The sequence below is a fragment of the Thalassophryne amazonica genome, chromosome 2 (genome assembly GCF_902500255.1).
Source record: "Thalassophryne amazonica chromosome 2, fThaAma1.1, whole genome shotgun sequence".
In the NCBI taxonomy this organism is placed as follows: Eukaryota; Metazoa; Chordata; class Actinopteri; order Batrachoidiformes; family Batrachoididae; genus Thalassophryne; species Thalassophryne amazonica.
Window position 1 is genome coordinate 93,005,019 of NC_047104.1, and position 16,260 is coordinate 93,021,278.

The window sequence follows — 16,260 nt, forward strand, 5'->3', positions numbered from 1 at the left end:
GTCTTTCTCAGGATATCACATACAAAAGGTTTTTAAGACTCTGTCCCCTAGTGGCTACAATTAGAATTGTAATACACCCGATACTGAACAATGCTGACTTCTTAGTGAGATGACCTTATACACCAATTGTCACCCTAACGTTCTTTTTCAAGATATCCCAGCTCCTGCACCCAAGTGGCTGCAATTAGAATTAGTAGTCAACCAATCATAGATGCTGACAATCATACCGATAATTGTTAATTCGAATCCAAACCAGGCTCGCATCAAACTTGTTCAAGGTCTTAGTGAGGTGAACTTTTCTATCAAGTTTTGTCTTTATGTATGAAGTCTGTGTCAAGATATACATTATGTACACATCGATCACATAGACTTAAACCCAATCCCAACACCCTCCCTTTGCCTTACCACTTCACCCTTTCCCTTCATTTAGAAGGTTCACATGAAGTGTAGTGTGTCTCGTTTCTTGAAGAGATCAAGAGGGAGTGGTCATCTCTCCCACCAAACACAAATAACCAGAATGCTTTGTGAACAGAGTCAGTTTCAGAAAGAAGACTGCTACTAGCACAGTGAAAGAAGTCCATAAAAGGAAGTAAATATTCCAAATAACATTGCAATAAAAGATAAAATATGTCAGAACATCTTAGTTTAATGTAGACGCAACAGAGTATATAACTGAGCTGTTACAAGATGCACTTCAGAAATGTTGCTCATCACGATGCCATAACTTTGGTGCTTCTTTATTCCACTGATATCAGCACAGAGCTGAAAGTTCAACAGACAGAATTACAGTGTAATAACTAAAGTTTAACTTCCTAGTAATTCAAAAAAATAATAAATAAAATAAATAAAACTGTTGGTTCCTGCAGATCTGAACAAATACTACCAGCACAGAGCTGGAAGATCCACAGGCAGAACTAACTTAAATAATATTTACATTTAGAATATCCAATCTGTTGAACATAAAGTTGTATTTAAAACTATACTTCTATAAACATTACAAAAACAAGAGCAATCAGAGATTTTCTAGCATCTGCCCAATCTGGATCACCTCCAAAATTCAATGGAGTCATTCATGGCCTAAAAATCTATCTGTGGTGCAAATTTGGTGAGAATCCATGAAGTAGTTTTGATGTAATCCTTCAAAGGCTATATAAAATGAAACTTGATCCAGAATCCGGATCCAGATCCAGATCACCTCCAAAATTTAAGAGTCTCCCTTAGGGGAGGTGATGGTCTAGTGGTTAAGGTGTTGGGCTTGAGTCCAGAAGATCATGGGTTCAAATCCCCACCTGACTGGAAAATTACTCAGGCCTTTAAGGCCTTTAATCCCCTATTGCTCCCGGTGTGTAGTGAGTTGTATGGCAGCACCCTGACATAAGGGTGAATGTGAGGCATAATTGTAAAGCGCTTTGAGCGTCTGATGCAGATGGAAAAGCGCTATATAAATGCAGTCTATTTACCATTTACCTAATATGTATCTGTGTTGAAAATTTCGTCAAAGATTTGACGTAAACCTGCTAACAGTAATCCTTCAAAGCCTGTATAAAATGAAACCTAAAGCAGAATCCCGATCCAGATGCAGATCCGGATCCAAATCACCTCCAAAATTTACTGGGTGGCCTAATATGTATCTGTCATGAAAATGTCATCAAAATCCATGAAGTAGTTTTGACGTAATCCTACTAACAGACAGACAAATAAATAAATGCCAATGATTTTATTACATCCTTGACGGATGTAAAACAGTCATCTGACTCGTGAGCATATGCATCATGTCAGAGAGCAGAGTGAAAAATAAACATATGTGCACAGCAAATTTTGCAGAGTAAAATTTACTCTGCTGAGATAACATTTGGTCCCAGTACAAACAGAGTTAAATACTTGTATACTCTACCACCAAGGTTGGGTAGGATTACTTTGAAATGTAATCCAAAAGTAATCAGATTACAAGTCATCCAAATGTATGTACATAGATACATGTAATCCACATGTACTCTTTTAAAGTAATCCTACCCAACCTTGTCTACCACAGTGCTAAATCAACTCTATCACAGTGTAAAATCAACTGTTACTGGAGTAGAAACATTTGATTTGACAAGACAGTAGCTGAATTCAGTCTATAATAGACTATATTTTACTCTACTTAGACTGAGACCAAATGTTATCCCGGCAGAGTAAATGTTACTCTGCAAAATTTATTGTGGGTTTATGAATTATTTACATGTTATGATTATTACAACCCACACAAGCTGCAAAACATACTGGAGCAACACGGTGGAAACGAGCATCTCTGCTGGCATGGCACGTACGGCGTCACCGACTGACGTAGCGTTAACAAGCGGTGTCCCATTACTTAGGCAAATAATTTAACCATTATCTCCTTATCAATCCATTCCTGACATTCACTCCAAAACAAGAGGCGAGGCTAACGAGAGGAGACAGAGTGGAGGCTTGGGTAAAAATTAAAGTAGGCCAACTGCTTATGAGTTTGATTCCAGAGTGACAGCAAGCAAAAAAAAAAAAAAAGAAAGAACGAAAGAAAGAAAGAAAGAAAAATCGCCTGTCAGCCTTATTTCTGTGTCACTGTTATTTTTCAATGTTTCTTCAAAATCCTGCACAAAGGTGTGTGTGACCTCCACACCATGCCACCATCTGCCACTCCCCAGCTGCTCTTAACAGTCAGCAAGTTTGTGCAAATAAGCACACTGTTCATGTTTGTCCTCCAGGAAAAATGTTAATGATTGAATCGCTCCCATCGGGCTGTAAAGCTGCAGCACCTTCAGACAGCCTCGTCAACCAAGACAAACAAGGGGACGCAGGTCCCTAAGTGAATATTGCCACATTATAATTCATGAAGCCGAAAAAGTCTCCTGGGACTTCAGTGGTTATGAGAAGTTGGCCAACCAAGAGAAGGCTGAACTTTCCTGATGGGAAGGGCACTCTACAGGAGCACACACCAGTAATTTGTCTTCACATTTACTAAAGGCTGTGCGTTTAATATACAAAAACACAAAACAAAAATGATCCTCTTCTATAACACCTGAATACAACATCACACCTTGTCCCTGGAGTTTGCTCACCTCTGACCTTTCTTGACACCTCCCCTTTCAGCATCCAGCTCCAGCTCCAGCTGTTCCACCGCAGTCTGCTGGGAGCCCATAGTCCGAGCCAGATCCAGCAGCTCCTCTTCGACCGCAGTCAGCCTGAGAGAAGAACGCCAGAGGCAGTTGCTGCCAAACAAGAAGTGGTCAAAATAAAGGAATTTCATTTTGCCATCTCACTTGTGCTGGACTGCCTCCAGCGTGAGGTTGTTCAGTTCAAGCTCTTGGGGATTTAGATTCTCAGTGTCCTCCAGGACACTGTAATCAAATTCTGCACATGCAGGAACGTCTTCCACAGACCTGTACACAGTTCACAGCATCAGCATTCTGCACGGTCAAACTTGCGCGACTGCACGGTGCACGAAGGGAAATGTCTACCTGTTCTGCTGGATGAAGCTTTCGTATTCTCTGTGAGGATCGATGGCCAGCACAGCAGAAGTGATCTCCTTGTGCACATACACAACCTCGTGGTGGAGGAAGGTGGAAATGTCAAAATATTCCTGCAAGATCTCCTTCCTGCTGGTCGATGATAAGATATGAGAGAAATACAGGCCACACAGACAGACAGGTGATGTCAACTTGCAAGTTTTCAAAAACTTCAAACTGCATGTGGTTGCACATTTGCCAGCATGTGCCGTAACCTTATAGAACTTATTTTCCCAGTCAGTGGTTGCAGCTGCATCCCATGTTAGGAATGTGACGCTTGCTTCTGATAAGCAATCCACAAAAATCATACACTGGTTCTCCTCCTCCTCCTGGCATCCGTCCGTCTGCGAGAGATGATGGTGTAGCATCCAGTTTATTTTTATTTATTTATTTGTTTATTTTTTGTTTATTTGTTTTGGTTTGGGTTTTTTTTTTTTCTTTTTCAATTCATTTTCAATTTATTTCATTTATTTAGCACCAAATTACAACAAAGCTGCCTCAAGGCGCTTCACACAAGTAAGGTCTAACATCACAACCCCTAGAGCAAGCACACAGGTCACAGTGGTAAGGAAAACCCCCTCTGATGATTTGAGGAAGAAACTTCAAGCTGTCTTTTGTTTCTGTCTGCACCTGCGTGAATGACTTATCAGTCCAACGCAGGAGTGAGAATTTCTGCTGCATTTGTTGCACGTGTACTGTGATGCCTGCTGAGGCTGTTGCTCCTTCCTCCTCGCTTGTTGCTCAGCAAGGCCTTGGTTCCTCTCCTGCTCAGCCCTCTGTGCACCTGTTCTGACAGTAAGGCTCCAGGCTGCACGGTCCTCTGCACACTGCTCCCACATGTTGACATTGATGCTGCACATTTTCATGTCCTTCTGTGAGGTGTAAGTGGCCAGCCACTTCACTATTAGTGAAGCAGATAAGTATGATTTTTGGCCAGAATTGTTCACTTGGTGATGCAAGCATCAAATTTGGCATGAATGTTCTCCATAAATTAGTGTTTGAGAAAAAAGTGCTGACCACTTGAAAATCCAATATGGCGGCCAAGTAGGGGTCAATGAAGAATTACACAGGGGTCAAAATCTAAAAACGCTCCAGTCATATTGAAAAGTATAACACATTATTTGTGTGATCATAAATATTCCAAAAAGGTATAGTTTGGACTATCTATGTCTGACTGTTATGGAGTTATGGGGTAAAAACAGCAAGAATGGTGACAAAGGTCAGTTTCAGTTTGTATAGGGGTCAAAAGATAAAGTTGCATTAATTTTTTGTAAAATGTGATGCAAATTATTGGTTGAGTTAATAGGGTTTTAAAAAGGAATAGTTTGCACCATGTGTCATGCTCAGTTGTCACGTTACAGGGTAACATCTGTAACGTGCCATAGAATCCAGTGGACGTCGACATTGTTTGACATTTACTTTGCAAACCAAGCATTCAACACAGTCAAAACTATTCCATTTATTAATCCTATTAGTTCAACCAATAATTTGCACCGCGTTTTACCAAAATTGGGGCAACTTTAACTTTTGACTCCTGTACAAACTGAAATTGACCTTTGTCACCATTCTTGCTGTTTTTATCCCATAACTCCAGAACATTCAGTCATAGATCATCCAAACTATACATTTTTTCAATCTTTGTGACCAGACACATAATGTGGTCTAGCTTTCAATATGATTGGAGCATTTTTAGATTTTGACCCCTGTGCAATTCTTCATTGACCCCTACCTGGCCGCCATATTGGATTTTCAAGTGGCCAGCACTTTTTTCTCAAACACTGATTTATGAAAAACATTCATGTCAAATCTGATGCTTGCATCACCAAGTGAAGGATTGTTTCAGTTATCTGCTGCACTATATATACACCTCACTTGGTGGAATCCCTCTTAATGTGTCCAGTTTTAGTGAGCCAGTGCCCAGTGCCGCCTTGGTTTTGTGTTCTTAGCTGACATTCTGGTATATGACTGCTGACATATTGGTAAAATTTCTTTATTCTTGTCAAAGTTATGTTATTGTCTGTTGATGTATTAATATTTTGCTCAGAGACTGGTTTTCCTGGATTCAAACAAGTTTTAATATCCCAGAATTCTGACGTTCAAAAGGTCAGGTCAGGTCTGGGAACATGCAGTGGTACCATGTGTTACTGCATCCACTCCTCTGTGGAACCACACTGGATCATGGATGACAGTCACACAAGCAGACAATTGGTCCATTCCCACCTCTCAAATGTAACCATCTATCTGCCACAGCCAGGTGAAGCACAGCCATCCCCTTGGCCTTCTCCAACCATGGAGGTCCTCAGCACTGAGCACACGTGTGCTGTATCATGCCCAGCAAAACATGACACATGGCCAAACTGTGGAACTTGATGCTCCCTCACAATAGAAGTGATATTCCTCATCTGAATATCAATATCTCATTGTTCATTTGACACATAGTCAGTCCAAAAAATCGTTGTTTTGGACTCCAATTTAAAGGTCGTGTTGGATTGTTAAGCACCAGTGGAACACCAAAATGTAAGCAGACATGGGGCCAAATACAAAATAATTTGTATTTGAAAATACTTAAATACATTTTTTGGAGTATTTGTATTTGTGTTTTCTGATTTTGAATTCAAAGTATTTGTATTTGTATTTCAAATACATTGCCGATCCCAAGTATTTCCAGATACTTTTACAAATACTTTTTCAAATACTTTTCAAACTTGGGAATCTCTGTGACACCATGATGAGGCACACCAGAAAACTATAAGCTCCGCGTCATTGTGACTGAGATACAATAATACAATATGCTGAGACGAGAAGATATGACATTTTATTATTGTTTTGATATGGTGGATACAAAAGGGTGCAATATTGATGGAAACAGAATATATATTGTGATAGTTTGATTATTGCCTGTGATATTATAATAGTGAATTTGTGATAAAACATTCAATCCTTTACTTATCAACAGTATTTGGTCATGCTATTTTCACAATAAATTGTCACCGGTTTATCAGTTTTTGTGTTGATTTGTTGTTTATAGTTCATAGAAAGTATTTGTATTTGTATTTGAAATACTCAAAATATAAAGTATTTGTATTTGTATTTGAAAAGGTACAAAGTATTTGTATTTGTATTTGGAATTCAAAAATCTAAAGTATTTGTATTTAAATACAATGCAAACTATTTGACCCCATGTCTGAATGTAAGTCCTTTTTCTGTTGTTTATAAATTAATAAAATATCAACTGTCAAAGATCTATTTTAGCCGTTACATATGGAAAGGATGGATGGTTATAAGATGGAACGTACCATTCAGCGAGGGTTGTTGAAAAGTACATTCCATCTTTCACCTCATGAAATATTCGTTCCATTGAAAGAATGATAAAAAACATTCCTTATTTGTATAACAATGTTCACAACACATGTTGGCGGCACGGTGGATAGGAGCTTACCCCGTGACCCTTGACTGGTGTAAGCAGGTATAGAAAACGACTGAATGAACAACACATGAGGATGACATTATGATGAAGAGGCAAAGTGAACGCTGCCAGCTAATGAAAGCTTTTCGTCAGTCTTAAATGACGTCATCGTTTCTTTTTCCTAAGTGAACATGAACAGAATAGCTGAGCTTACAGAATGAGCACCATCTCCTCCTGCAGTGTCTGCAGGGTGCCGAGCAGCGCGGGCTGGATCTGACTGTAGTGCTGCTGATGGTAAACGTGGGCTGCTTGCACAGAGAGCACATAATCATTATGGAGCTCGTGGAGTCTCAGTGTAGCCTTCACATAGCGCTCTTTAGCCCTGTCATGCTCTTTATCTGCACACACACAAACACACACAAAGGAAACAGAAGAAATGCACTATATGCCAGCATGAAAACACACAACAGCCTGTATCATCATTGCGAAAGTAATTAGAGAAGTACTAAGGAAGAGGAATTATCACCTTTACTGGCCTCCTGGTACTTCCTCTTGGCCTGAGCTGCATCTCTGGCTGCCTGCCGGTACATGCCCTTTAACTTCTCCAGCTCCGTGTAGGTCACCTGATCACAGACACCAACAGCACAATGATGCTAAAATGCAACAGCACAAATAAGGTAGAAAAATTAAATAAAAGCTCATTTGTGTCCTTAATAATGACTTTCAGTTTATCAGCAAGACAACCACAACAGTGGCAGTGTCAGTGGTGCCACTGGGTTTTCGAATTTCGAAATACATAATATGATCTTTGTTGATCCACCGACAGCATCTGACTTTGTGGTTCAGTTGTTCACACATCAAACGCATTTGTGGTCCTGGGCACAGCACACAGTCAAAGTCACGTGCGCTGTGATTGTCATGCAAAGTGAAAAGTGTTTTGTTAGCAAAGCAGCAGTATGCCGCCACACACTGCAAACCAATATGGATGAATGAAAATGGATACATCATTTGCTTGATGTAATTGATTAATAAAACACAGTGTGGTGCTCCAACCACTTTATGATACCATCACAGCACATTCGCTCGCCGCGTTTCCACTCATTTCACTGCAGTCTGTTTATAAAGCTTCAGCTACACTGATGACCAAATGTGAAAGTACAACCCCTGGCAAAAATTATGGAATCACTGCCCTCGGAGGATATTCATTCAGTTGTTTAATTTTGTAGAAAAAAGCAGATCACAGACATGACACAAAACTAAAGTCATTTCAAATGGCAACTTTCTGGCTTTAAGAAACACTATAAGAAATCAGGAAAAATAATTGTGGCAGTCAGTAACGGTTACTTTTTTAGACCAAGCAGAGGAAAAAAATATGGAATCACTCAATTCTGAGGAATAAATTATGGAATCACCCTGTAAATTTTCATCCACAAAACTAACACCTGCATCAAATCAGATCTGCTCGTTAGTCTGCATCTAAAAAGGAGTGATCACACCTTGGAGAGCTGAGCTACAAAATTAAACAACTGAATGAACAACCTCAGAGGCCGGTGATTCCATAATTTTTGCCAGGGGTTGTAAAATGATAAAATGCTCCAGACTTTTAAAAAAAATCTTAGCTATATGAAAGCACTGTACTATTAAAATCTTGCTTTTTCAACAGTGGTAATATCTCTAAAATTAGAAAGGTCTTGTCTCAGAGTGATGCTGAAAAACTAATTCATGCATTTATTTCCTCTAGGCTGGACTATTGTAATTCATTATTATCAGGTTGTCCTAAAAGTTCCCTGAAAAACCTTCAGTTAATTCAAAATGCTGCAGCTAGAGTACTGACAGGGACTAGAAGGAGAGAGCATATCTCACTCATATTGGCCTCTCTTCATTGGCTTCCTGTTAATTCTAGAATAGAATTTAAAATTCTTCTTCTTACTTATAAGGTTTTGAATAATCAGGTCCCATCTTATCTTAGGGACTCAATATAAAGCGCCTTGGGGCAACTGTTTGGTGTGATTTAGCACTATATTAATAAAATTGATTTGATTTGATTTGATTTAATTTTAGAGATATTGCGAAAATGCAAAAAAGCAGTCCTACATATTTGTTTAATATGCGCATTGAATGACATATCCTGATCAAAAATGACTCCAAGATTTCTCACAGTATTACTAGAGGTCAGGGTAATGCCATCCAGAGTAAGATTTGTGGGGCCAAGTACAATAACTTCAGTTTTATCTGAGTTTAAAAGCAGGAAATTAGAGGTCATCGATGTCTTTATGTCTGTAAGACAATCCTGCAGTTTAACTAATTGGTGTGTGTCCTCTGGCTTCATGGATAGATAAAGCTGGGTATCATCTGCGTAACAATGAAAATTTAAGCAATGCTGTCTAATAATACTGCCTAAGGGAAGCATGTATAAAGTGAATAAAATTGGTCCTAGCACAGAACCTTGTGGAACTCCATAATTAACCTTAGTCTGTGAAGAAGATTCCCCATTTACATGAACAAATTGTAATCTATTAGATAAATATGATTCAAACCACCACAGCGCAGTGCCTTTAATACCTATGGCATGCTCTAATCTCTGTAATAAAATTTTATGGTCAACAGTATCAAAAGCAGCACTGACGTCTAACAGAACAAGCACAGAGATGAGTCCACTGTCTGAGGCCATAAGAAGATCATTTGTAACCTTCACTAATGCTGTTCCTGTACTATGATGAATTCTAAACCCTGACTGAAACTCTTCAAATAGACCATTCCTCTGCAGATGATCAGTTAGCTGTTTTACAACTACCCTTTCAAGAATTTTTGAGAGAAAAGGAAGGTTGGAGATTGGCCTATAATTAGCTAGCTGCAGAGATGGTTGTCCTTCAGGAAGGTTCTCTTCTCTCCACAGAGGAATGGTGGAGCTCTGACAGAGTGACCATCAGGTTCTTGGTCACCTCCCTGAGTAAAACCCTTCTCCCCCGATCACTCAGTTTAGATGGGCGGTCATCTCTAAGAACAGTCGTGGTGGATCTGAACTTCTTCCATTTATGAATGATGGAGGCCACTGTGCTCTTTGGGACCAAAGCAGCTGAAACATTTATGTACCCTTCCCCAGATTTGTGCCTCGAGATAATCCTGTCTCAAAAGTCTCTGTGCTTGGTTTGTGCTCTGACATGCACTGTCAACTCTGGGACCTTATATGTAGACAGCTGTGTGCCTTTGGAAATCATGTCCAATGAACTGAATTGGACTCCAATTAAGCTGTAGCAACATCTCAAGGATGATCGGTGGAAACAAGATGCTCCTGAGCTCAATTTTGAGCTTCACTGAAAAGGTTGTGAATACTTATGTACATGTGATTTCTTAATTTTTAAATAAATTTTAATAAATAAATTTGCAAAATCTTAAAAAATTTCACATTGTACTTATGGGGTATTGTGTGTAGAGGTGTGAGCGGAAAAAAAATTAATTTCATCCATTTTGGAATAAGGCTATAACATAAAATGTGGAAAGAGTGAAGCGCTGTGAATACTTTCTGAATGCACCGTATGTTAAACAGCAGTTTGGAACTACAACCCCAATTCCAGTGAAGTTGGGACCTTCAATTTAATTTTCAATTCATTAATTTATGTAGCGCCAACTCATGACAAAGTTGCCCCAAGGCTCTTCACACAATTCATAACAACACAAAGTAATTTCAAATAAAAATTAAAATCAAGAAAAGCACAACAAAAAAGATAAAACACAGTAGAATAACAAAGAAATTACAAAGCAAACATAAAAACAAATTAGATTAATGATAAGACAGTCTAAAAAAGTGGGTCTTCAGTCTTGATTTAAAAGTCTCCACCGTGTCAGACTGCCTAATAACTGCAGGTAGATTGTTCCTTGTCTAAAATGTAAATACAAACAGAATACAATGATTTGCAAATCCTCTTCAACCTATATTCAGTTGAATACACCACAAATGTTGTGTGTTGGGGGGTTTGGCTGGACATTTGGGTGCTGTTTTCTTTTCTTTGCTCTCCAGGTGGTATGCTGGCGGAAGAGTCCTTCACCCTCATCAGAACTATTGGCTGTGTTGTGTGGGCCGCTGAAGAGGAGGTACTGCTGGCCCACCACCACCAGAGGGCGCCCTGCTTGGAGTGCGGGCTCCAAGCACGAGAGGGCGCCAGACCTAGAAGAAGTGACAGCTGTCATTCATCCCCTGCCCCAGCTGTCACTCGTTCATCATCATCACCACCATAAAAGCCGGACTGCAACTCCACCTCCTCGCCGAGAAATCGACTACCATTCCTGAGGTAATCCGTCTCTGCAGTATTTGGATTAATCCACGTTTTGATCTCTGTTTGCAGCCGTTTATTCCTGTGGGACAGTTTTGTTGGAGTGGCGTGTTGTGGGAACCGCGACGTCTTCGCCTCCCACTCCCTCCAGATAAGTGACTGACAGGAGCTGCTTGAGTGTATGATTGGTGGTGGAGGTGCTCCCTCCCATCAGTGTTGGACTGTGTATTACTGAGTGTGCGGACCCACACTCACACATCCTGTTTTTGCTTTCTGCCAGCAGTACCAGGGTCGACAGCCGGGAACAGAGGCCACCTGGGGACTCGGGACTTGGCGGCTCCGGTGTTCTTCAGACCGTTGGTGGTGGAAGCCGTGTGGAGTACGGCTTCTCTCTCGTCGGGGGGGTCTCCTATCTTCGAGCCTGCCACACGTCACCTGGTGCTAATTGACTGTGCATATTTTCTGTGTCTTTTCGTTGTGTAGTGTCACAACATTAAATTGTTACCTTTTGGTTTAGTCATTGTCCGTTCATTTGCGCCCCCTGTTGTGGGTCTGTGCTACGACACCTTCACAACAGGCTGCACCTGTGGAGGATGTTCACGTGCAGGCCTAACAACTTGCAGCACCTGTGGATGATGCTCACGTGCAGACTTAAAGACTTTCAGCTGAAGCAGATAATGAGATGGCGTTCTGCATTTAAGCCATGAGTGATTTGAGCAGAATTGCCGAGAACTCGACCTTGTGACGTTCGGTTGTGAGACGCTGAGGACCGCGCCAGGGTTTGACACATCGTGCCTGTGAAGGAGGACGGGTGAAGGACACATGCTGTCAGCACACATCAGAGGTGATTATCGTCTGAATAATCGTTAATAGTAATTTGGCATTTTGTTACGCAGTATATTTGAACATTGATGAGAATTGTGCAGTTTGCTTCTCACTGCCGTGGCGTACAGATTGATGATCCTCCACCTGTTGTGAGAAGCTGCTCATTTACATAAGGCTTAAATTCAGACCTGAATGTGTTGCTGATAGTGTGTGCCTCTGAAGGATATTTGTTGTAGCTCTGTTGACTTACCTCACCTTTTCCGTATTCACAGAGTCAGTTTGTTGTATCCACCTGGGGGGTGTTCGGCGGTGAATCTGAGTCCAGAAGTGCCGGGCTTTGATCCATTTGGGCGCTGGAGAGCGCGCCGTCCTTCACCTTGCCAAGACAGCTGACTATTTATGTTGTACACGAATTATTGCACATGAGGGGGAATAAATTTGTTTCTTGGAACCGCTTTCTGGTTATTTAGCGCTGGGCCATTGTCAGATGCTGGTTCGGTTCTCTGACCCGCGTCGGCACATAACAGTAGTTCCCGGCCTGTACAAAATGGACCCAGCGGCAGAAGCGGTTTCATTTGCGGAAAGAGTTCAAGAACACTTGGAGAAGATATGGGAGCAATTACAGCATCTCGCAAACCAAATTAAACAAACAGATGCCCGCGTTACGGAGCTCGCAGCGCAAGCCGTTCCGCTTCCTGCTGCTCCAGCTGCGGCACCATCGATACCGGTGCAGATAACTCCGTCACCCAGAGAGTCGGCTTCCGAACCAATTATTTGTCATCCGGAACCTTATGCGGGAAACGTTGAAGCCTGTGCTCCATTTTTGATGCAATGTTCTCTGGTTTTTGCTCAGCGACCGGCTTCCTTCTCTTCTGATGGTAGCCGTGTCTCATATGTGACAAATTTGCTTCGAGGTGACGCCTTAGCTTGGGTCACTGCGTTGTGGAGCAATAACTCTCCATTGTTAGGATCCTTTAAGGATTTCTCCCGGGAGGTCCGATTGGTTTTTGACCATCTGGTGAAAACAAATACCGTTGCCCAACGGTTGCTGAATCTCAGGCAGGGGAGGCGGAGTGCGGCAGATTATTCCGTTGATTTCCGAATTTTTTCTGCTCAGTCCGGTTGGAATGCCGCAGCTTTGAGAGGAGTGTTTGTGGATGGTTTGAATGATTTATTAAAAGATGAGCTAGCAGTCCGTGACGAACCAAAAGATTTAGATGAGCTAATATCTTTGGTTATTCGTCTAGATGATCGGATAAAGGAGCGTGGACGCGAGAGAGGGCGGACATCTGAGCGGATCTTTCCGTCTTGGGGCTTTCCCCGACATAGATCAGGGCCGCCTCTTCTTCGCCCCACTGAGACTCCTCCGACGGGACCTCTGGCTCCTCTTGCGGATGAGCCCATGCAGCTCGGACGAGCTGAAACAGCCATATTGCCCCAGTCACATAAGCGTCAAGAAAGATAACGATGACGTATCTCCAGGTGTTTTTGGACAGGCATAATATATATATATATATATATATATATATATATATATATATATATATATATATATATATATATATATAAAAAGGGGGTCAGACCTCTGGTTATTTAGTTATTTGGTCTGTTTTTGTTTTCATGTAGGGGTTATAAAGTGTTTAGGGAATTAGAGGCTGTTCTGGTTGGGTGAACGACTGGCAGTTCGGAGCTCGGCTGGACTCAGGTAATCGTATGTCTTCATTATTTGAACTTAGGTAATTTTTGTTTGTGGATTGGGTCGTTTTGTTTTGTTTTTTATTTCCCTGTTTCCCTAACCCCAACCTCACGTACTCTAAGACCGTTTGTCTTTTGGGTTGTGGGGTGGTGCAGGTTGGTTACGCTGAGTGCTTCTCAGAAAACCTCTGCGCCTAGGGGGGGGTTGTCAGGGGCATTTTTTTGGGTTTGGTTGTTACCCGGTTCCACTCCAGCCCCGGTGGGCCTTTGACCGTTCGTCATTGGCGTTACCGTGGTGTAGTGCAGCGGGAACATACCTCAGTCGGAGTGGTGGGCCGATCTGTGCCGTTCGCCATTTCGGTAGTTCCACCCCTCCCGATAGGCTGGTGGTATGGTCGGTTTGGGGCACCGGACGTATTTCCGGTTTTCTGCTGCGCTTAGGGGATGGGACTGGGTTAGTTTTTCCTGTTTCCTTCCCCGGCTTGGTAGTTTTGTGCCGTTCGCCGAAATTGTACTGACGATAGGCTCTGGGAGTAATCTGGGGTCTTTCGGGGTGCTGGGGAGGGTAACAGGGTTTCCGGTTGTTTTCTTTTCCCCCGGGGTGGTTTAGTGGAGTCCGCCGGGGGTTGGATTTTTGTGTTTTTTATGTTTCCTTCCAGGTTCCACCTCCAGGGTTGATGGGACGGTCCTCTGGGGGGGAATTGATTGTGGGGCCAACTAGCCGAGTGTGGCCTGGTCTGGGGTACCTGGGTTGTGGGGAGGGTGCCTCCTGGGGTTGATGGTGCGGTCCTCTGGGGGGCGCTGTTGCTCCATGTGTGCCTGGGGACCTCTGTGGGATTCCGGCTTTGGTTATTACTCCTGGAACTGGCGGTAAAGGTCTTCTGGGGGGTGTTGAGCTCTGCACGCCATCTGGAGGGGTTGTTTGTTATTTTTCTTTGTGAAATTGTGTTTGTATTGTGTTGTCGGGGCTATGTTGGGTTATTGGATTTGGGACTTTTTCTTTTCTTCCCGGGGTTGGATGGGACGGTCCCCTGGGGAGGGTTTGGTTGGGTTTTGTATTTTTCTTGTATGTTAGGTTGTACTTGGGCCTCTTTTGGGGTTTTTGTTGATGCCAGCCGGCCTTCCAGCCGCGGTGCCCTGTCCTGCTGTCTGCTGTGGACTTTGGGGGCGTTACACCGTCTGCCTCCTGTCGTGGACCCCGGAGGGAGGTGCTGTTCTCGGGCCTGGTCTGTTCGGTCGCCGGGAGGCTTCCCGTTAATGGGGGGGTACTGTTGTGTGTTGGGGGGTTTGGCTGGACATTTGGGTGCTGTTTCCTTTTCTTTGCTCTCCAGGTGGTATGCAAACTGTTTTTTTCTGTGGAGAAGGTGCTGGCGGAAGAGTCCTTCACCCTCATCAGAACTATTGGCTGCACCTGTGGAGGATGTTCACGTGCAGGCCTAACAACTTGCAGCACCTGTGGATGATGCTCATGTGCAGACTTAAAGACTTTCAGCTGAAGCAGATAATGAGATGGCGTTCTGCATTTAAGCCATGAGTGATTTGAGCAGAATTGCCGGGAACTCGACCTTGTGACGTTCGGTTGTGAGATGCTGAGGACCGCGCCAGGGTTTGACACATCGTGCCTGTGAAGGAGGACGGGTGAGGGACACATGCTGTCAGCACACATCAGAGGTGATTATCGTCTGAATAATCGTTAATAGTAATTTGGCGTTTTGTTACGCAGTATATTTGAACATTGCTTCTCACTGCCGTGGCGTACGGATTGATGATCCTCCACCTGTTGTGAGAAGCTGCTCATTTACATAAGGCTTAAATTCAGACCTGAATGTGTTGCTGATAGTGTGTGCCTCTGAAGGATATTTGTTGTAGCTCTGTTGACTTACCTCACCTTTTCCGTCCTTCACAGAGTCAGTTTGTCGTATCCACCTGGGGGGTGTTCGGCGGTGAATCTGAGTCCAGAAGTGCCGGGCGTTGATCCATTTGGGCGCTGGAGAGCGCGCCATCCTTCACCTTGCCAAGACAGCTGACTATTTATGTTGTACACGAATTATTGCACATGAGGGGGAATAAATTTGTTTCTTGGAACCGCTTTCTGGTTATTTAGCGCTGGGCCATTGTCAGATGCTGGTTCGGTTCTCTGACCCGCGTCAGCACATAACAACAAAGACAAGATATTTAATGTTCAAACTGATAGACTCTTTTGTTTTTGTGAAAATATTTGCTCATTTTGAAATGGATGCCTGCAACACATTTCAAAAAAGTTGGGAAGGGGCAACAAAAGACTGGGAAAGTTGAGGAATGCTCAAAGAACACCTACCTGGAAACAGATGAGTGTCATGTTTGGGTATAAAAGGAGCATCCCCAAAAGGTTCAGCCGTTCACAAGCAAAAATGGGGTGAGGATCACCATTTTGTTTACAACTGCGTGAAATAACAGTCCAGCAGTTTAAGAAAAATGTTTCTTAATGTTCAATTGCAAGGAATTTAGGGATTCCATCATCTACAGTCCATAATATAATCAGAAGATTCAGAGAATT

The 16,260-nt window shown here is 42.5% G+C and overlaps 1 protein-coding gene across 2 annotated transcripts in view; it reads right to left on the reverse strand.

The window, feature by feature from the left end:
• fes (FES proto-oncogene, tyrosine kinase) overlaps positions 1 to 16,260 on the reverse strand; it is a 64,164-nt gene that overhangs the window by 42,639 nt on the left and 5,265 nt on the right. For both annotated transcript variants that reach the window (XM_034189398.1, XM_034189399.1), the window contains exons 3-7: positions 7,460 to 7,556; positions 7,148 to 7,331; positions 3,480 to 3,617; positions 3,282 to 3,401; positions 3,081 to 3,203 (exon numbers count right to left, since the gene is read on the reverse strand). In XM_034189398.1, coding sequence (XP_034045289.1) covers positions 3,081 to 3,203; positions 3,282 to 3,401; positions 3,480 to 3,617; positions 7,148 to 7,331; positions 7,460 to 7,556 — 662 coding nt within the window. The remainder of the gene's footprint in view (positions 1 to 3,080; positions 3,204 to 3,281; positions 3,402 to 3,479; positions 3,618 to 7,147; positions 7,332 to 7,459; positions 7,557 to 16,260) is intronic.